The sequence below is a fragment of the Neomonachus schauinslandi genome, chromosome 7 (assembly GCF_002201575.2).
Source record: "Neomonachus schauinslandi chromosome 7, ASM220157v2, whole genome shotgun sequence".
In the NCBI taxonomy this organism is placed as follows: Eukaryota; Metazoa; Chordata; class Mammalia; order Carnivora; family Phocidae; genus Neomonachus; species Neomonachus schauinslandi.
Genome location: NC_058409.1, coordinates 58,058,297 through 58,071,624, shown reverse-complemented (window position 1 = coordinate 58,071,624; position 13,328 = coordinate 58,058,297). Strand labels below are relative to the sequence as shown.

Sequence of the window (13,328 nt, the reverse complement as noted above, 5' to 3'; positions counted from 1 at the left end):
CTCCCACTCTCCAGCCTGTATTCTGCCCGACAATACACTCCTTGGCCAAGGGCTCTGTCTTGGAAGTGAGTTCATTTAAGGGCAAGACTTGCATCGAGTGCAAGGGGATCCGGCAAGTGAATTCCAGGCCCAATTTTGCTTCTTCAGCTTTGCTGTGAAGCTTTGGGCAAGTTGTCTAACTTCAGAGCCTCATTTCTAAAATGGGTACTGTTATGTTTTAAGTAAAAGGGCTTGGCGCGAAGTACATAATAACGAACTCTTTTTTTTTTTTCATTTTTCTTTATTTTTTAAAATTTTATTATGTTATTCACCATACCTTACATCATTAGTTTTTGATATTATAGTCTTCCATGATTCATTGTTGTGTATAACACCCAGTGCTCCATGCAGAACGTGCCCTCTTTAATACCCATCACCAGGCTAACCCATCCCCCTCACCCCCCTCCCCTCTAGAACCCTCAGTTTGTTCCTCAGTCCATAGTCTCTCATGGTTCGTCTCCCCCTCCGATTTCTCCTCCTCTCTCTTTTTTCCCCCCCTCCTCTTTTTTTTTTTTTTTTAAAGATTTTTTTTTTTTCTTTGAAAAATAGAGACACAGCAAGAGAGGGAACACAAGCAGGGGGAGTGGGAGAGGGAGAAGCAGGCTTCCCGCCGAGCAGGGAGCCTGACGCGGGGCTCGATCCCAGGACCCTGGGATCATGACCTGAACTGAAGGCAGATGCTTAACCGACTGAGCCACCCAGACGCCCCTCCCCCCTCCTCTCTTGATGTGATTGTGAGGAGAGCAGATTTGGGTAGGGAGAACTAGGGGCGCTATCTTCTGCATGTAATAAGCAATTACTGGGGACTCTTTTTAAAGTGAGGTGGGGTGAAAGGAAGCAGGGATGCAAAGTGAGTCCATGGGCAGGGATGGAGGCTGGAAAATAGATCAATATCCAGGGAAGCGAAAAGGGCTCTCACCGAATCCCCCAAAGTGCCCTGGGAAAGACAGGGCCTAACAGCCAAGTGCCCATGGCTTCAAAGAAGCTTGGGAAGTGGGGACTTCTCCCAAGTTGTTTAGTTTTCCTGGCAGAGGAGGGAGATAAAGGGATTTCAGAAACAGGGATCCAGGGGAGATCTCAGTGGGCGCGAGGCAGAGAGCTGACCAGCACTCGGTGGTCCGTCCCTACTGCGTCGGTTCGGTGCAAGTCACTCCGCAATCGCTCAGTTAAGGATCTGAGCTTTACAGGAGTTAGCCATCAGCTCTTTCATCGGAGCCGAGGGAGGAGGGAGGCAGACTGAGCGCTGGCACACCGGCGTGCGTAGGAGCACTGGGACGCCGAGCCCGCCCGACGGTGGGCGGACTTCGGAGCCCAGCGCCGCACCGGGAAGTGATCGCCGCCGCCCCGCCGCCTGACGCCAGCGGAAGTGCGAGCCCCGGGCGAGCCTGCTCGGAGGCGGAGCGCCCGGGAAGGGGCGGGAGCGGGGCGGGGCTGAAGGTGGCCGTGGCTCGAGGGGGCGGGCGGGGCCTGCAGCGGCGGGGCGGGGCTTGGCGGTGGTTGTTTTCACCCAGGCTGCGGTGCCTGGCTTTCGCCTGGGGCTGCTCGGCGTGGAGGAGTGAGCTGCTGCAGAAAGGGGCGGTCGCCGCTGGAGGTAGCCAGGAGGGCCGGAGCGGAGCGGGCGAGTAAGCCCGTGGTCGTCGGCCGCCGCGATGTCAGCGCAGTGCTGTGCGGGCCAGGTGAGCGAGGGGGAGGTCAGGGGGGCGATGGATCGGACTACGGGACCAGGAGCCTAGGCCACCGCCGGCTTCCCTGCATGCGCGCCCCAGATCCGCGGCTGTAAGTGGGCCGGGGCTGGGTCGTCTGGGGCTGACACTGCGCAGACTGGATGAGTGCATCGGGCCGGAGCACGGCGGGCAGCTGTCGGGGAAACCCTGTGCCGTGGGCGGGCTGGAGGGACACGGGGAAGCCCGAGAGGAGACCCCGAGGTCTTCCCGTCAGGTCTTAGGGACTTCGCTTAGGGCGGGGCAGGCAGGGCTCGGGCGAAGGAACCCGACTGTCCCCGGAGAATTTCCCCTCCTCCTCCTGGCACGAGTGTGTGGTGCTGAGCTCGGTAGCCCACCGCCTCTGCCTACCCGAAGAGCCCAGAAAAAGACGTGCGTTTGGGCAACGTCTCCTTTCTCATGCCGCGAACAAAACTCTGATCATATGGCCCAGGCAGCTTGCACTTGGCATCTAGCAAACCTAGAGCTTTGGCTCTGTGCCTTCGAGAACGTCTCGAAACCTTGTTTCCAAACTATGTTGCTCAGGGCCGGGTGCAGGGAACACTCAGCCCTGCTTCCTGAGTTTCCCGACGCAACCCTGGCTGGACGCAGCCCGGCTGCCTGGGCAGAGCGCGAGCCTTCCCGTCCCTCCTTTTAACTGAACTTGCCAGTTACACACATATAATATCTTAAAACATACATGTCTACTTGGGATAGGCGACTCCTACTGGTTAGTAGCGCATCTGGGGAGAATTACTAGGTTTTAACTCTTTTAATGCTAATTTTACACCTTCCCGCTGAATAAGAAACTACGAAATAGGTAAAGTCTTCCGGATGCGGAGCTCCCTCCTCCCTATCCTCCCTAGTCTGTACAGCATTTCTGTACACAATTTTAATGGTGTGTTTTTTCAAATGAATCCAACTCCGGGGGCATTCAGGTACTGGGATGTTCTTGCTTTCTAATACATTCAGCCCTTAGGGCAATCAAGGCCGGTCCGTAAGTGATGGAGGGGTTCAACTGTGAGTTTCTGTAACTGGCCGATTATACTGGCAGATAATCTGTCCCCCTTCCAGTGGCTATGTGAAGTTATCCTGGTTTTTGAGGTCTAATACAGTACTTGGCATGCATTCATGTTGGCCTTTTCAAACATGAGGAAATTGAGGTTTTTGTGGATTTTCTTAGGTTTTTATTCTTAAGTAATCGCCATACCGAACCTGGGGTTCAAACTCACAACCCAAGACCAAGAGTCACGTGGTCCACCGACTGAGCCAGCCAGGTCCTCCTGAAAATTGAGGTTTTTAACTTGAGGTGTAATGACTTGCCTTAAGTCAGGCAAGGAGAGAGATGATCCTTACCACCTTGCCAGGGCTTTTGAGACCAAGGTGGATGGGAAAGGCTATTTTCTGAATGTGCTCAATCTCAAAGCGTTGCAAATCTTTAATTGTTGTTTGAGATGCTTTCCAATTTGATGCCACACTTCCCATTATTTAGTAATTACAGATATTTAGGGGCATCTGTCCTCCCCTAGTCCCTTGAAAGCCCCTTGAGGCCTTCTGTGACTCCAAGCAGCTAATTTAGGGCTTTGAAAATGATTACCAGTACTCAAGTGGTCTTGTAAAAGAATTATTGGTATGGTTGATATTTTGGCAGGATTTAATGAGTTGTTTCTAAAATCCCCCTCTCAGGACTTTGGAAAGAACCAAATCCTGGCCATTCATCACAGGAAAGTTAACTTCTGCTTTCTCTGGGCTGCTTGAGGCAACACTGTGGCGGATCTCAAGGCAGTGAGGGGTTGATGACACTGATTTCATCCGGATGGGGCTATTAAGGAGTGTACGTTAAAAAAAAAAAAACCTCATAACACCATCAGAGGCTAAGTCTGCCTTGGGGCCTGGGTGGCTCAGTCGTTAAGCGTCTGCCTTCGGCTCAGGTCATGATCCCAGGGTCCTGGGATGGAGCCCCGCATCGGGCTCCCTGCTCAGCAGGAAGCCTGCTTCTCCCTCTTCCACTTCCCCTCCTTGTGTTCCCTCTCTCGCTGTCTCTTTTTTTCCAAAAAAAAAAAAAAAAAAAAAGCTAAGTCTTCCAATCTTTTCATTTAAAAATTTTTTTTAAATTATAATGAATGAACGAATGAGTTTTTCTATTCTACCAATCTTGTTTGTTTAATTTGAGCACCTATGAACTATTTTTACTCATAGCATTTCTTTTTTTAAAAATTTTTATTTATTTATTTGTCAGAGAGAGAGAGGGAGAGAGCGAGAGCACACAAGCAGGAGAAGTGGCAGGCAGAGGGAGAAGCAGGCTTCCCGCTGAGCAAGGAGCCCGATGTGGGACTCGATCCCAGGACCCTGGGATCATGACCTGAACTGAAGGCAGATGCTTAACCGACTGAGCCACCCAGGCTTCCCTCGCACAGCATTTCTGATATCAAATGTGTAGGGTTCCTCACCCCCGCCCCCCCACCAGCCAGTTTCCCAACTCCCCGCACACCAACTGGACTTACAACAATTCAATTCAGTTATGACACCACAGGCTTAGTCGGATAAGACTGTCTCGCCCCGCATTTCAGATGCCAGTCACAAGTCTCCTGGTCCTCCCATACCCAGGAGGAAAACCAAATCTCTGTTTCTGGTTATATCACAATATCACAGCACCTACCATGTGCCAGGAGCTAGGGATAGGGCCATGAGCCAGGCAGACATCATCTCTGCCCTCAGTCGTCCCGTTGTGGGTGGGGGCATCGCATAAACATGTTAACAATGAAACGGTCAGTACTGGTACTGTAACCAGACCTGGTGGCAGAGTGGCTTTGGGTAGCTTGCTGGGGAAGCCTGTCTGAGAAGATGCTCCTGGAACTGAGACTGATCAGTAAGGAGAGGCATCCATGGCACGGTCTGGGTAAGGGGCCTTTCAGGGTTTTCGAGGAACGGAAGGGAGTCCAGGGTGTCATCAGTGAAGCAGATGAGGTAGAGAGGCAGGCAGGTCCGGATGTGGCCAGCAACTGTCAGCCACGTTTGGAGTTCGGGTTTTGTTCCTGTTCCAGTGAGGGCTGTGGTTTGATTTACGCTTAGATCACTTTGGGAGCTGTGAAGACTCAGCTGTATCAGGGACTAGAGTAGAGGCAGGGAGAGCAGTCAGAGCTGTTCATTCAGTGAATATTTTTTAACTGCCTTCTCTGTGTGCAAGCAGGCTGTAGCAGTGAGCACAAATGCCTCCCGATGGAGCTGAAATCTTGGCCATCTGCTGTTGCTGTAGTCCGAGGAGGAGAGCGTGTTTTAGCTTAACATAGGCTGTCGTGTTTACAGTGCGGTGTTGTGGGCTTCTGGGCTAATTTTAGAGGTAGAATTGGACTTTTGTGTGGATTAGGAGTGGGGTGTGGGAATGAGAGCGATTCTGGATTTGTCCCCGGCAACTGGATTGATGATGGTGCCATTTACTAGGTGAGATAGGAGGCTAAAGATTTTATGAATTTATTTGACAGAAAGAGTGAGCGAGAGAGGGAACACAAGCAGGGGGCAGAGGCAGAGGGAGAAGCAGACTCCTCTGCTGAGCAGGGAGCCCAACGCGGGGCTCGATCCCAGGACCCTGGGATCACGACCCGAGCCAAAGGCAGACAACCGACTGAGCCACCCAGGCGCCCCCAGTTGGATGTTTAAATTGGGAGAAGTTTGGGGGCGCCTGGCTGGCTCAGTCGGTAGAGCATGCGACTCTTGATCTTGGGGTTGAGTTCCAAACCCACATTGGGTGTAGAGATTACGTAAAAATAAAATCTTTTTTTTTTTTTTTAAGATTTTATTTATTTATTTGACAGAGAGAGACACAGTGAGAGAGGGAACTCAAGCAGGGGGAGTGGGAGAGGGAGAAGCAGGCCTCCCGCAGAGCAGGGAGCCTGATGCGGGGCTTGATCCCAGGACTCTGGGATCAGGACCTGAGCTGAAGGCAGACACTTAATGACTGAGCCACTCAGGCTCCCCTTAAGTTTTTTTTTAAAGATTTATTTATTTGACAGAGAGAGAGAGCGTGAGAGCAGGAACACAAGCAGGGGCAGTGGGACAGGGAGAAGCAGGCTTCCTGCTGAGCCAGGACCCTGGGATCATGACCTGAGCCGACGGCAGACGCTTAACCGACTGAGCCACCCAGGCGCCCCATAAAAATAAAATCTGAAAAAAAAAATTGGGAGAAATTTGAGGTTGGTAATAGAAATTTTGAGGACTTTAACGGAAGACCTTTAGGAAAAATGTGTAAGCCAGAAAAGAGCTACGGACTCAGTTCAGGATTTGAATTGGGTAATCTGGACAACCAGGGCTGGTGTGAATGTGCGCATTTTACCTACCCTCTATTATCCTTGGTTTTCCTCAACTGTAGAATGGGTGTGATAATACCTCCTGGGGTTATTTTGAGGATTACATGGGATCTAGACATACAGTCTCTAAAACATGGTTTGGCACAGAGTAAGGAACCCCCAAACTCTTAGTTTGTTACTGGCCAATACCCACCTGCGCCTGGACATTCTCCAGGTCGTCTTATTTTTGCACAGACTCTGATAAGCACTTAGATTTTGCTTATGCTGTTGCTAATGGATGCTAATGTAAGGCGAGATGACAGGAGAGACTGGTCACTCAACACTTTGTGGGTACCCAGCGCTGTGGCAGGTCCCTGAAGACTGGATGATGAACAAAGCTTCCTTGCTCTCCTGAAACTTAAGGGCTACTTGGGGTGGAAATGTGGGGACAGCTAGCTACAGAAAGTGATGGGACACACTGTCAGCGGTAAATGAGTTGTATAATTGAAAAATCTAGACAGTGCTTTCAGGGCAATTTGAGAATAAAGCTTGACAGGATTTACTGCAGGCAAGTGTAAGCATTAATGATAGTAGTAGCAATAGCTGAAGTTTATTTCCTGCCCACAATGTGCTCGCTGTTGTCTACCTACCTGTCGCTGTTATAGCGTACATTTTTCACAACAACCTAAACGGGCGATGAATGTTCTAATTGGCCTCCTTTTGCAGGGGAGGCAACTGAAGTACAGAGAAATAAATGAACTTGACTGATATTACATGGCGGTGGAGCCAGGCCTTGAACACTGGTCTATCTGACTCAAGTTGGGGCTCTTAACTACAAGACTGCCATCCTTTATTATTCTGATTATGTATAAATAATCAGTAACAGTTGCTCATTAATGTTGTGTATCCTGAGCCTCAGGCAGTTTTGAATACACAGCTGCTGGACTGCTTTGATAGATATTGGTAGTTGCCAGTGGTTGTGGGTGGGTAGGGTTTAGCTTCTTCCAGATGAAATTCTACGACACATGCAGTTGTTTATTGGCAGGCAGGTACAGAACAGTCATGCAACCTGATCTGAGGCTTCATTAAGTCCCAGCTCTTTGCCCTTCTTGGTACACTGACATGGAACTTGCACGTTCACCTGCATCACTAGACGCAGCTGTATTCTAGAGTGCAGGACCCTACCGAGGCTGCCAAGCTAGCAGGACCACATGGATGGATCGCAGCCATGGTGCCATTCCCGGGTTGCACATTCACTCTCCAGTGGTGGTCGAGCCAGTTCATGTAAGGGCATGAATGCCCTGGCCAAGGTATTTCCAGCCAAATCGTATTAATCACTGAGACTTTCCCCAATGAAAGCCCATTTCTTTCTTTCTTTTTTTTTTTTTAAAGATTTTATTTATTTATTTGACAGAGAGAGACACAGCGAGAGAGGGAACACAAGCAGGGGGAGTGGGAGAGGGAGAAGCAGGCTTCCCGCTGAGTAGGGAGCCCGACGCGGGGCTTGATCCCAGGACCCCGGGATCATGACCTGAGCCAAAGGCAGACGCTTAACAACCGAGCCACCCAGGCGCCCCGAAAGCCCATTTCTAATGTCTGTTAGGTTAGTTTTAAGTCTCGAATGCCACCAGGAACTATCCATCGTCAAAGACACATAAAGCTAGATGTTAAAACAGTGAAAACCTTTTATTCTGTAGCCACTGACAGTGGGGAAAAGAGCTGAGCTCTATTCCCATTTGCCCAGAGTTTTCAAGGGGGAATGAGGGAGTAGGGAGGAGTGAGTGGGGCCCAGTAGAGTTAGGGAAGTGAAAAGTTACAGGTGTGGTTAGTGTCCTTGTGATTAGGCCAGCTGTGTCTGCTAGTTGGCAAGTTAAGATTGTCCTTCCACTGAGACTGTCCTTTTTGATGATTACTTTTCCAAGGAATGGCATGTGGGTCCTTGAGGAAGACACTCCAGAGTCGTAGGAAATACATATACATCTCAAAGGGACAGGAAGAATTCATAATCGTAAGCCCTCTTTGGTAAATGCTCTGAGAAAGGGAGGCCAGGGCTTAGGTGTCGGCTAGGGTTTGTGCAGAGTTGCTTTGTGTCAAGATTTCTTGGGAGTTTTCACCATTTCTCACCATGACTATGTTGGTTAACAAAACCGGGGTTCATCAGAGTTAGAGGTCACCAAAGCCCATGCAGGAGACTTAGAGTGTGGCCTCTGAGGAAGTGTTAGCTGTCATCAGGGGATCTGATCACCTCCAGACTGGAGCTTAAAACACACACACACACGCACGCAGTCCATGAAGACCTGTACAAAAAGTAAATAAGCTCAAGAAGCATTTCCTTAGTAATGATCTTCCCCTGGCTTTGAAAGTTCTTTCTGATCGTGCGCTTAGATCTGCCCAAAGCACATACTACTTGGAATCTGATGGACAGGAATTGTTTCCTGGTTACTGCATGTATGGGCTTCCTCTCTCCCCCTAGACAGAGCTCATACTCTGACCTCGCTGAACCCCCTGTTGAGTGCTTTTAGTTACAAAACTCTTTCTCCCTACAGCTCTTTGTTTATGGTGATTGGAAATGTTAGGTCCTCGTGATATCATGTGATGCTTCCACCCTTGGAAGGGATCCAGGCACAAAAGTTCATTCTATCCATGACTGGTGTGTTTTTGAACTTTTGGGGGTATTTGTGAAACGGGGAAAAACATCACACTTATCACCCAGAGAACCATATTTTGATATTTTAAAGTCCAGCCACCCATATTTAGTATATATGATTTTACTTCGCAAAATTAGGGTTATGCTGTAGGTGCTGTATTTTGTCCTACTCTTTTTGTGGAATTATTGGGTGATCAAGGGAGTTTTTGTTCTTTCGGTTTTTTGGTTTTTTTTTAACTAATCTCTTCTCCCAATGTGGGGCTCAACTCACAACTCCAAGATCAAGAATTGCAGGTGCTACCGACTGAGTCAGCCAGGTGCCCCTTGGTCAGGGAAGTTTTTAACAGACACAAGCCACTCCTTTGCAGCCATTAATGTTTTTTGGGCTGACATTCAGGTGTAGGTATTCTTCAGCCTTCAAACATGATGACTTCTCCAGAGGTGTTAAATAAAGTTGAATGAGTGAAAGGTACTTAATAAGCATAAGTTAATAGGTTTGTGTGCTTTTCTATTTCTAAAAGATCAAAAATAATGAAGAAAATCTGCATTACACCCCCTTTCGATGCCATCACTGACAATATATTTCAGTCATTTCTAACATTTTCTTTAACTTTGATCTTTTTCCTTACCTTTATTTGTATAGCTACTACCTATCTAGATGGTGTTTGAGTCATTATTTTCCTGCTGTATGAAGGTGCTCATCTCTGTTTCAGTTACATTAAGTCTGAGTCCTGTCTTCTTATCAGTAGTATCAGCACTTTTACTTTTCTGTTCATTTTTGTACAATGCAGGCAGAATGCACTGAAGTGCCCACATAGTTGCTCCCCCACACTGACAAAGGGTGGTGATTGGCTGGTGTGGAACTGTTGGCTCATATTCCTCACTGGTGAGCTGATACAGAAAGAGCGTTTGGAGATGTGTAGTTAGGCAAGTTTAGGTTGTTGGGGAGATAAGTCTGTCACATATCTTATGTGTGAGAGAATGAGGGTGGCCATGTTGGTTGGAGAGTTAGCGTAAGGGTTGTTCACCCAGATTTGTTTTCTTGGGTTGCTTTATAGCTGACCTGAGCGAGCTGACAAATAGCTTTGGGTTGCGTGCAATGCCTTGGCTGGGAGGGCTGAAGAGGGCCGACCTGTGGGGAGTGGAAGGCAGCCTCAGACTGTGTCTGCTAATGAGATAATCTCTTCCCCATTGCTTGATTCTGCCTGGTTTTCTGTATAAATATCACCTATAGGTTTCCCACAGCTATTCAAGATCTGGAAGTGAGTCAAGTATGAGACTTGGAAGCTTACCTTTCAGTGTCCCAGGTGTTTCAGTGTGAACTGCAGGGGTAGGGCAGTAGGGATGGCATTGTCTACTTATATTTCAGTTCATCTATGATAATTTGACCTCAAAAAGAAAGTCCTCGGGGCCCCTGGGTGGCTCTGTCGCTTAAGCATCCAACTCTTGATCTCAGCTCATCCACATTGGGTATGGAGCCTACCAAAAAAAAAAAAAGAAAGTCCTCATGTAAGATGGTATGCAGAACTAAACACTGACAGTTCCATTTTATCTTCTTTTTTTTAAAGATTTTATTTATTTATTTGAGAGAGAGAATGAGAGAGAGAGAGTACATGAGAAGGGGGAAGGTCAGAGGGAGAAGTAGACTCCCTGCTGAGCAGGGAACCCAATGCGGGACTCGATCCCGGGACTCCAGGATCATGACCTGAGCTGAAGGCAGTCGCTTAACCAACTGAGCCACCCAGGCGCCCCCATTTTATCTTTTGAATTGTTTTCAGTGCCTGTAATTATAACATAACTATTGTTCAAGAAAAAAATTTAACTGAGTAAATTCTAAAGATCTAATTGGCTTTATTAATTAATTCATGAACCCAGCAGCATCCCATCTAGCAAGTAGAATGGTTTTTAAAGGTAGAGAGGGAGGGGTACCTGGGTGGCTCAGTCGGTTAAACGTCTGCCTTCGGCTCAGGTCATTTTCCCAGGGTCCTGGGATCGAGCCCCACATCAGGCTCCCCACTCCTAGGGGAGCCTGCTTCTCCTCCTGCCTGCCGCCCCCGCCGCCTGCACGCTCTCTCTCTCTTTCTGTCAAATAAATAAATAAAATCTTTTAAAAAATTAAAAAAAAAATTAAAAATAAAGGTCGAGGGGGTGGAAAAGGAATGGTTTTTAAAGGTAGAGAAGGGTGGAAAAAGAAATTATTAGCAAAGAATTCATTGTTTTAGGCAAGGTCGCCCTCTTAGGGGAGGAGAATGGATGTATCCGTACATTTCCCGGTGCTGACAGGGATATTACATGGCAGCTGGTTAAAGGTTACATTTTTGGAGGGTTGAAACTGCAGTTAGGTTAGGTAATAGGTCTTCATTTACTGATTTGGGGTCTTAACCTAAGTGACACCATTTTGGGTGTGTGGTTTTCTTTTTAACACTATAACGATCCTGTGTTCTGTGTGTCCAGTCAAGCAGCACTGTTCGTGAAGTTTCGTTACATTTTGTTGTTGTCAGTTGAATTCAAGGTTGACATTGGATCCTGAGAGCAATATTGATCAAGTTACTAATCTGTGATTATCTTTAATGATCAGGTTTTCCAAGTAGTCTAAAGTGAACCTTTGCAAGATTTTTGAACATAATGTGGGAGTCAGTGTGGCATGTGTGTAAGGAAATTCAAATATCAAATAATGGATTGATTTGGTTACATAAAACATCTGTTTGAATTTTATTCTATTTTATTTTTTTTTAAGATTATTTATTTATTTGACAGAGAGAGAGAGACAGAGAGAGAGGGAACACAAGCAGGGGGAGTGGGAGAGGGAGAAGCAGGCTTCCCGCCGAGCACTGAGTCTGATGTGGGACTCGATCCCAGGACCCTGGGACCATGACCTGAGCCGAAGGCAGACGCTTAACGACTGAGCCACCCAGGCGCCCATCTGTTTAAATTTTAAAGGAAACAGGATTTTACTTTGGCTTTTCTTCTGTAGTTTTCCTTCTGAGATTAAAGCTGAGCTGATGTTTAAGGAAAGCAGCTGTTACAGAAAAAGTTAGATTGGATTTTCATCACAAATTTTGAAACAATTTGCAGGTTGAAGTAAGGTTGCGGTATACATTGATTAAACAGCATTTTTCCCCCTCATGAAAACTGTCTAGTCAAAACAAAAGTAGGAAAAACACATGCACACAATCCCTTAAATCTTATTTATGCAGAGATAACCAGGAGAACTGGAGAATCAGACTTCTGTTTGTTTAAGTATTGTTTTTATAAACTGGCCAACTACACTTTGAAACAAAGCCCACAAGGTCTTCATAGGATTTATTTTCCAGTTTTTTGTTCTTGCATTATATCTCAGTAATTTCACAGAGGGCTGAGTCTCCTAATGCTCTGATCCTTAGTGTATGTGGTTCACCAAAACAAGGAGGAATTCAGTCTTTTGTTGCTGACTCCATGCTTACTGAACTCCTCCAGTGGTATTCTGAGAAACAATGGCAGTATTTTGTAACCATAGCAATGAAAATGTTCTCTGTAGTAGGATTCTTTATCAGTATGAATTTTCCTCAGCTTTGGTAGCATTATTCCTGTTAAATAACAAAAGATCCAACCAAGTAAAATTTAAGGACCTAATTGGCTTTACTAATCGATTCATGAATGGGCAGCATTCCATCTAGTAAGTAGAAGGGAGCTTCAAAGGTCTACAGAAAAGGAAAGGTTTTCTTTTCCTTTTTTTTTTTAAGATTTTATTTATTTGAGAGAGAGCGAGAGTCTCAAGCAGTCTGTATGCTGAGCGCTGAGCCCACGCAGGGCTCAATCCCATGTCCCCGAGACCAGGATCTGAGCGGAAACCAGGAGTTGGACACCCAACCGACTGTACCTCCTAGGCACCCCAAAAGGGAAGGGTTTTCAAAAGTAGGAGGGAGAGAGCAAAAGGAAATTTTTGGTACAGAATCCATTGTTTTAGGCAACGTTGCCTTCCTAAGGGGAGCAGAAGGGGAAGGAGTCTATCAGTAAACTTCATAGTGCTGACCAGGAAATTCTGTGTTGACTAGTTAAAAGTTATATTTTCAGGGGTTGAAACTGCAGTTCAGTTCACCTAAGGGACACCATTTGGGGCCTGTGGTTTTCTTTTTAACATTCCTAAGGACACTGGCGAATTCTTTGCTGTTTGGGGGGGAAAAGAAAGCTTACAACCCCTAAAGCAATATGTCAATTGATAAATATTCACTGGGTACCTAGAATAATATTAGTTCAAGGCGTTAACTAGGTCTACTTTCATGCTTGGGAGCAACTAGTGAATTGATGCTGAATTTTCTTAGTATAAGATCTCTCCTGGGCAGAACTTCTTCAGAGACCTGGATTGAGGTTGGTGTATCTCAGCTTTGGAGCTTTTATGCCTGTGAAAGGGGAGGGAGCAGCAGGTTCACTGGGAGGACACTTCCTTAGGAGTAAATGAACCAACCCAGGGAAGCAGGTGGGGAGCTGGGTCCTCAGGAATGGGCTCTGGTGGTTTCTGTACAGCCTTGTGGTTACATAGTGTTTCATCCGAGAGGGTTCTTGCCATTTTTCAGCTTCTCAAAGGAATCTTATGACCTCAAAAAAACCTAACGTAGAACGATAAGGGAAAGACCAACAGTGGAGATATTTCCACTTAACAGACAGGCTTTTGGGGCGCCT

General features: G+C 47.0%; 1 protein-coding gene across 1 annotated transcript in view; it reads left to right on the top strand.

The window, feature by feature from the left end:
• The first annotated feature begins 1,581 nt into the window (after positions 1-1,581).
• Positions 1,582-13,328, top strand: part of SERINC5 (serine incorporator 5) — a 100,625-nt gene continuing 88,878 nt past the window's right edge. The window contains exon 1 of the mRNA XM_021699790.1: positions 1,582-1,715. Within this exon, the coding sequence (XP_021555465.1) occupies positions 1,689-1,715 (27 nt within the window). The 5' untranslated portion in view covers positions 1,582-1,688. The remainder of the gene's footprint in view (positions 1,716-13,328) is intronic.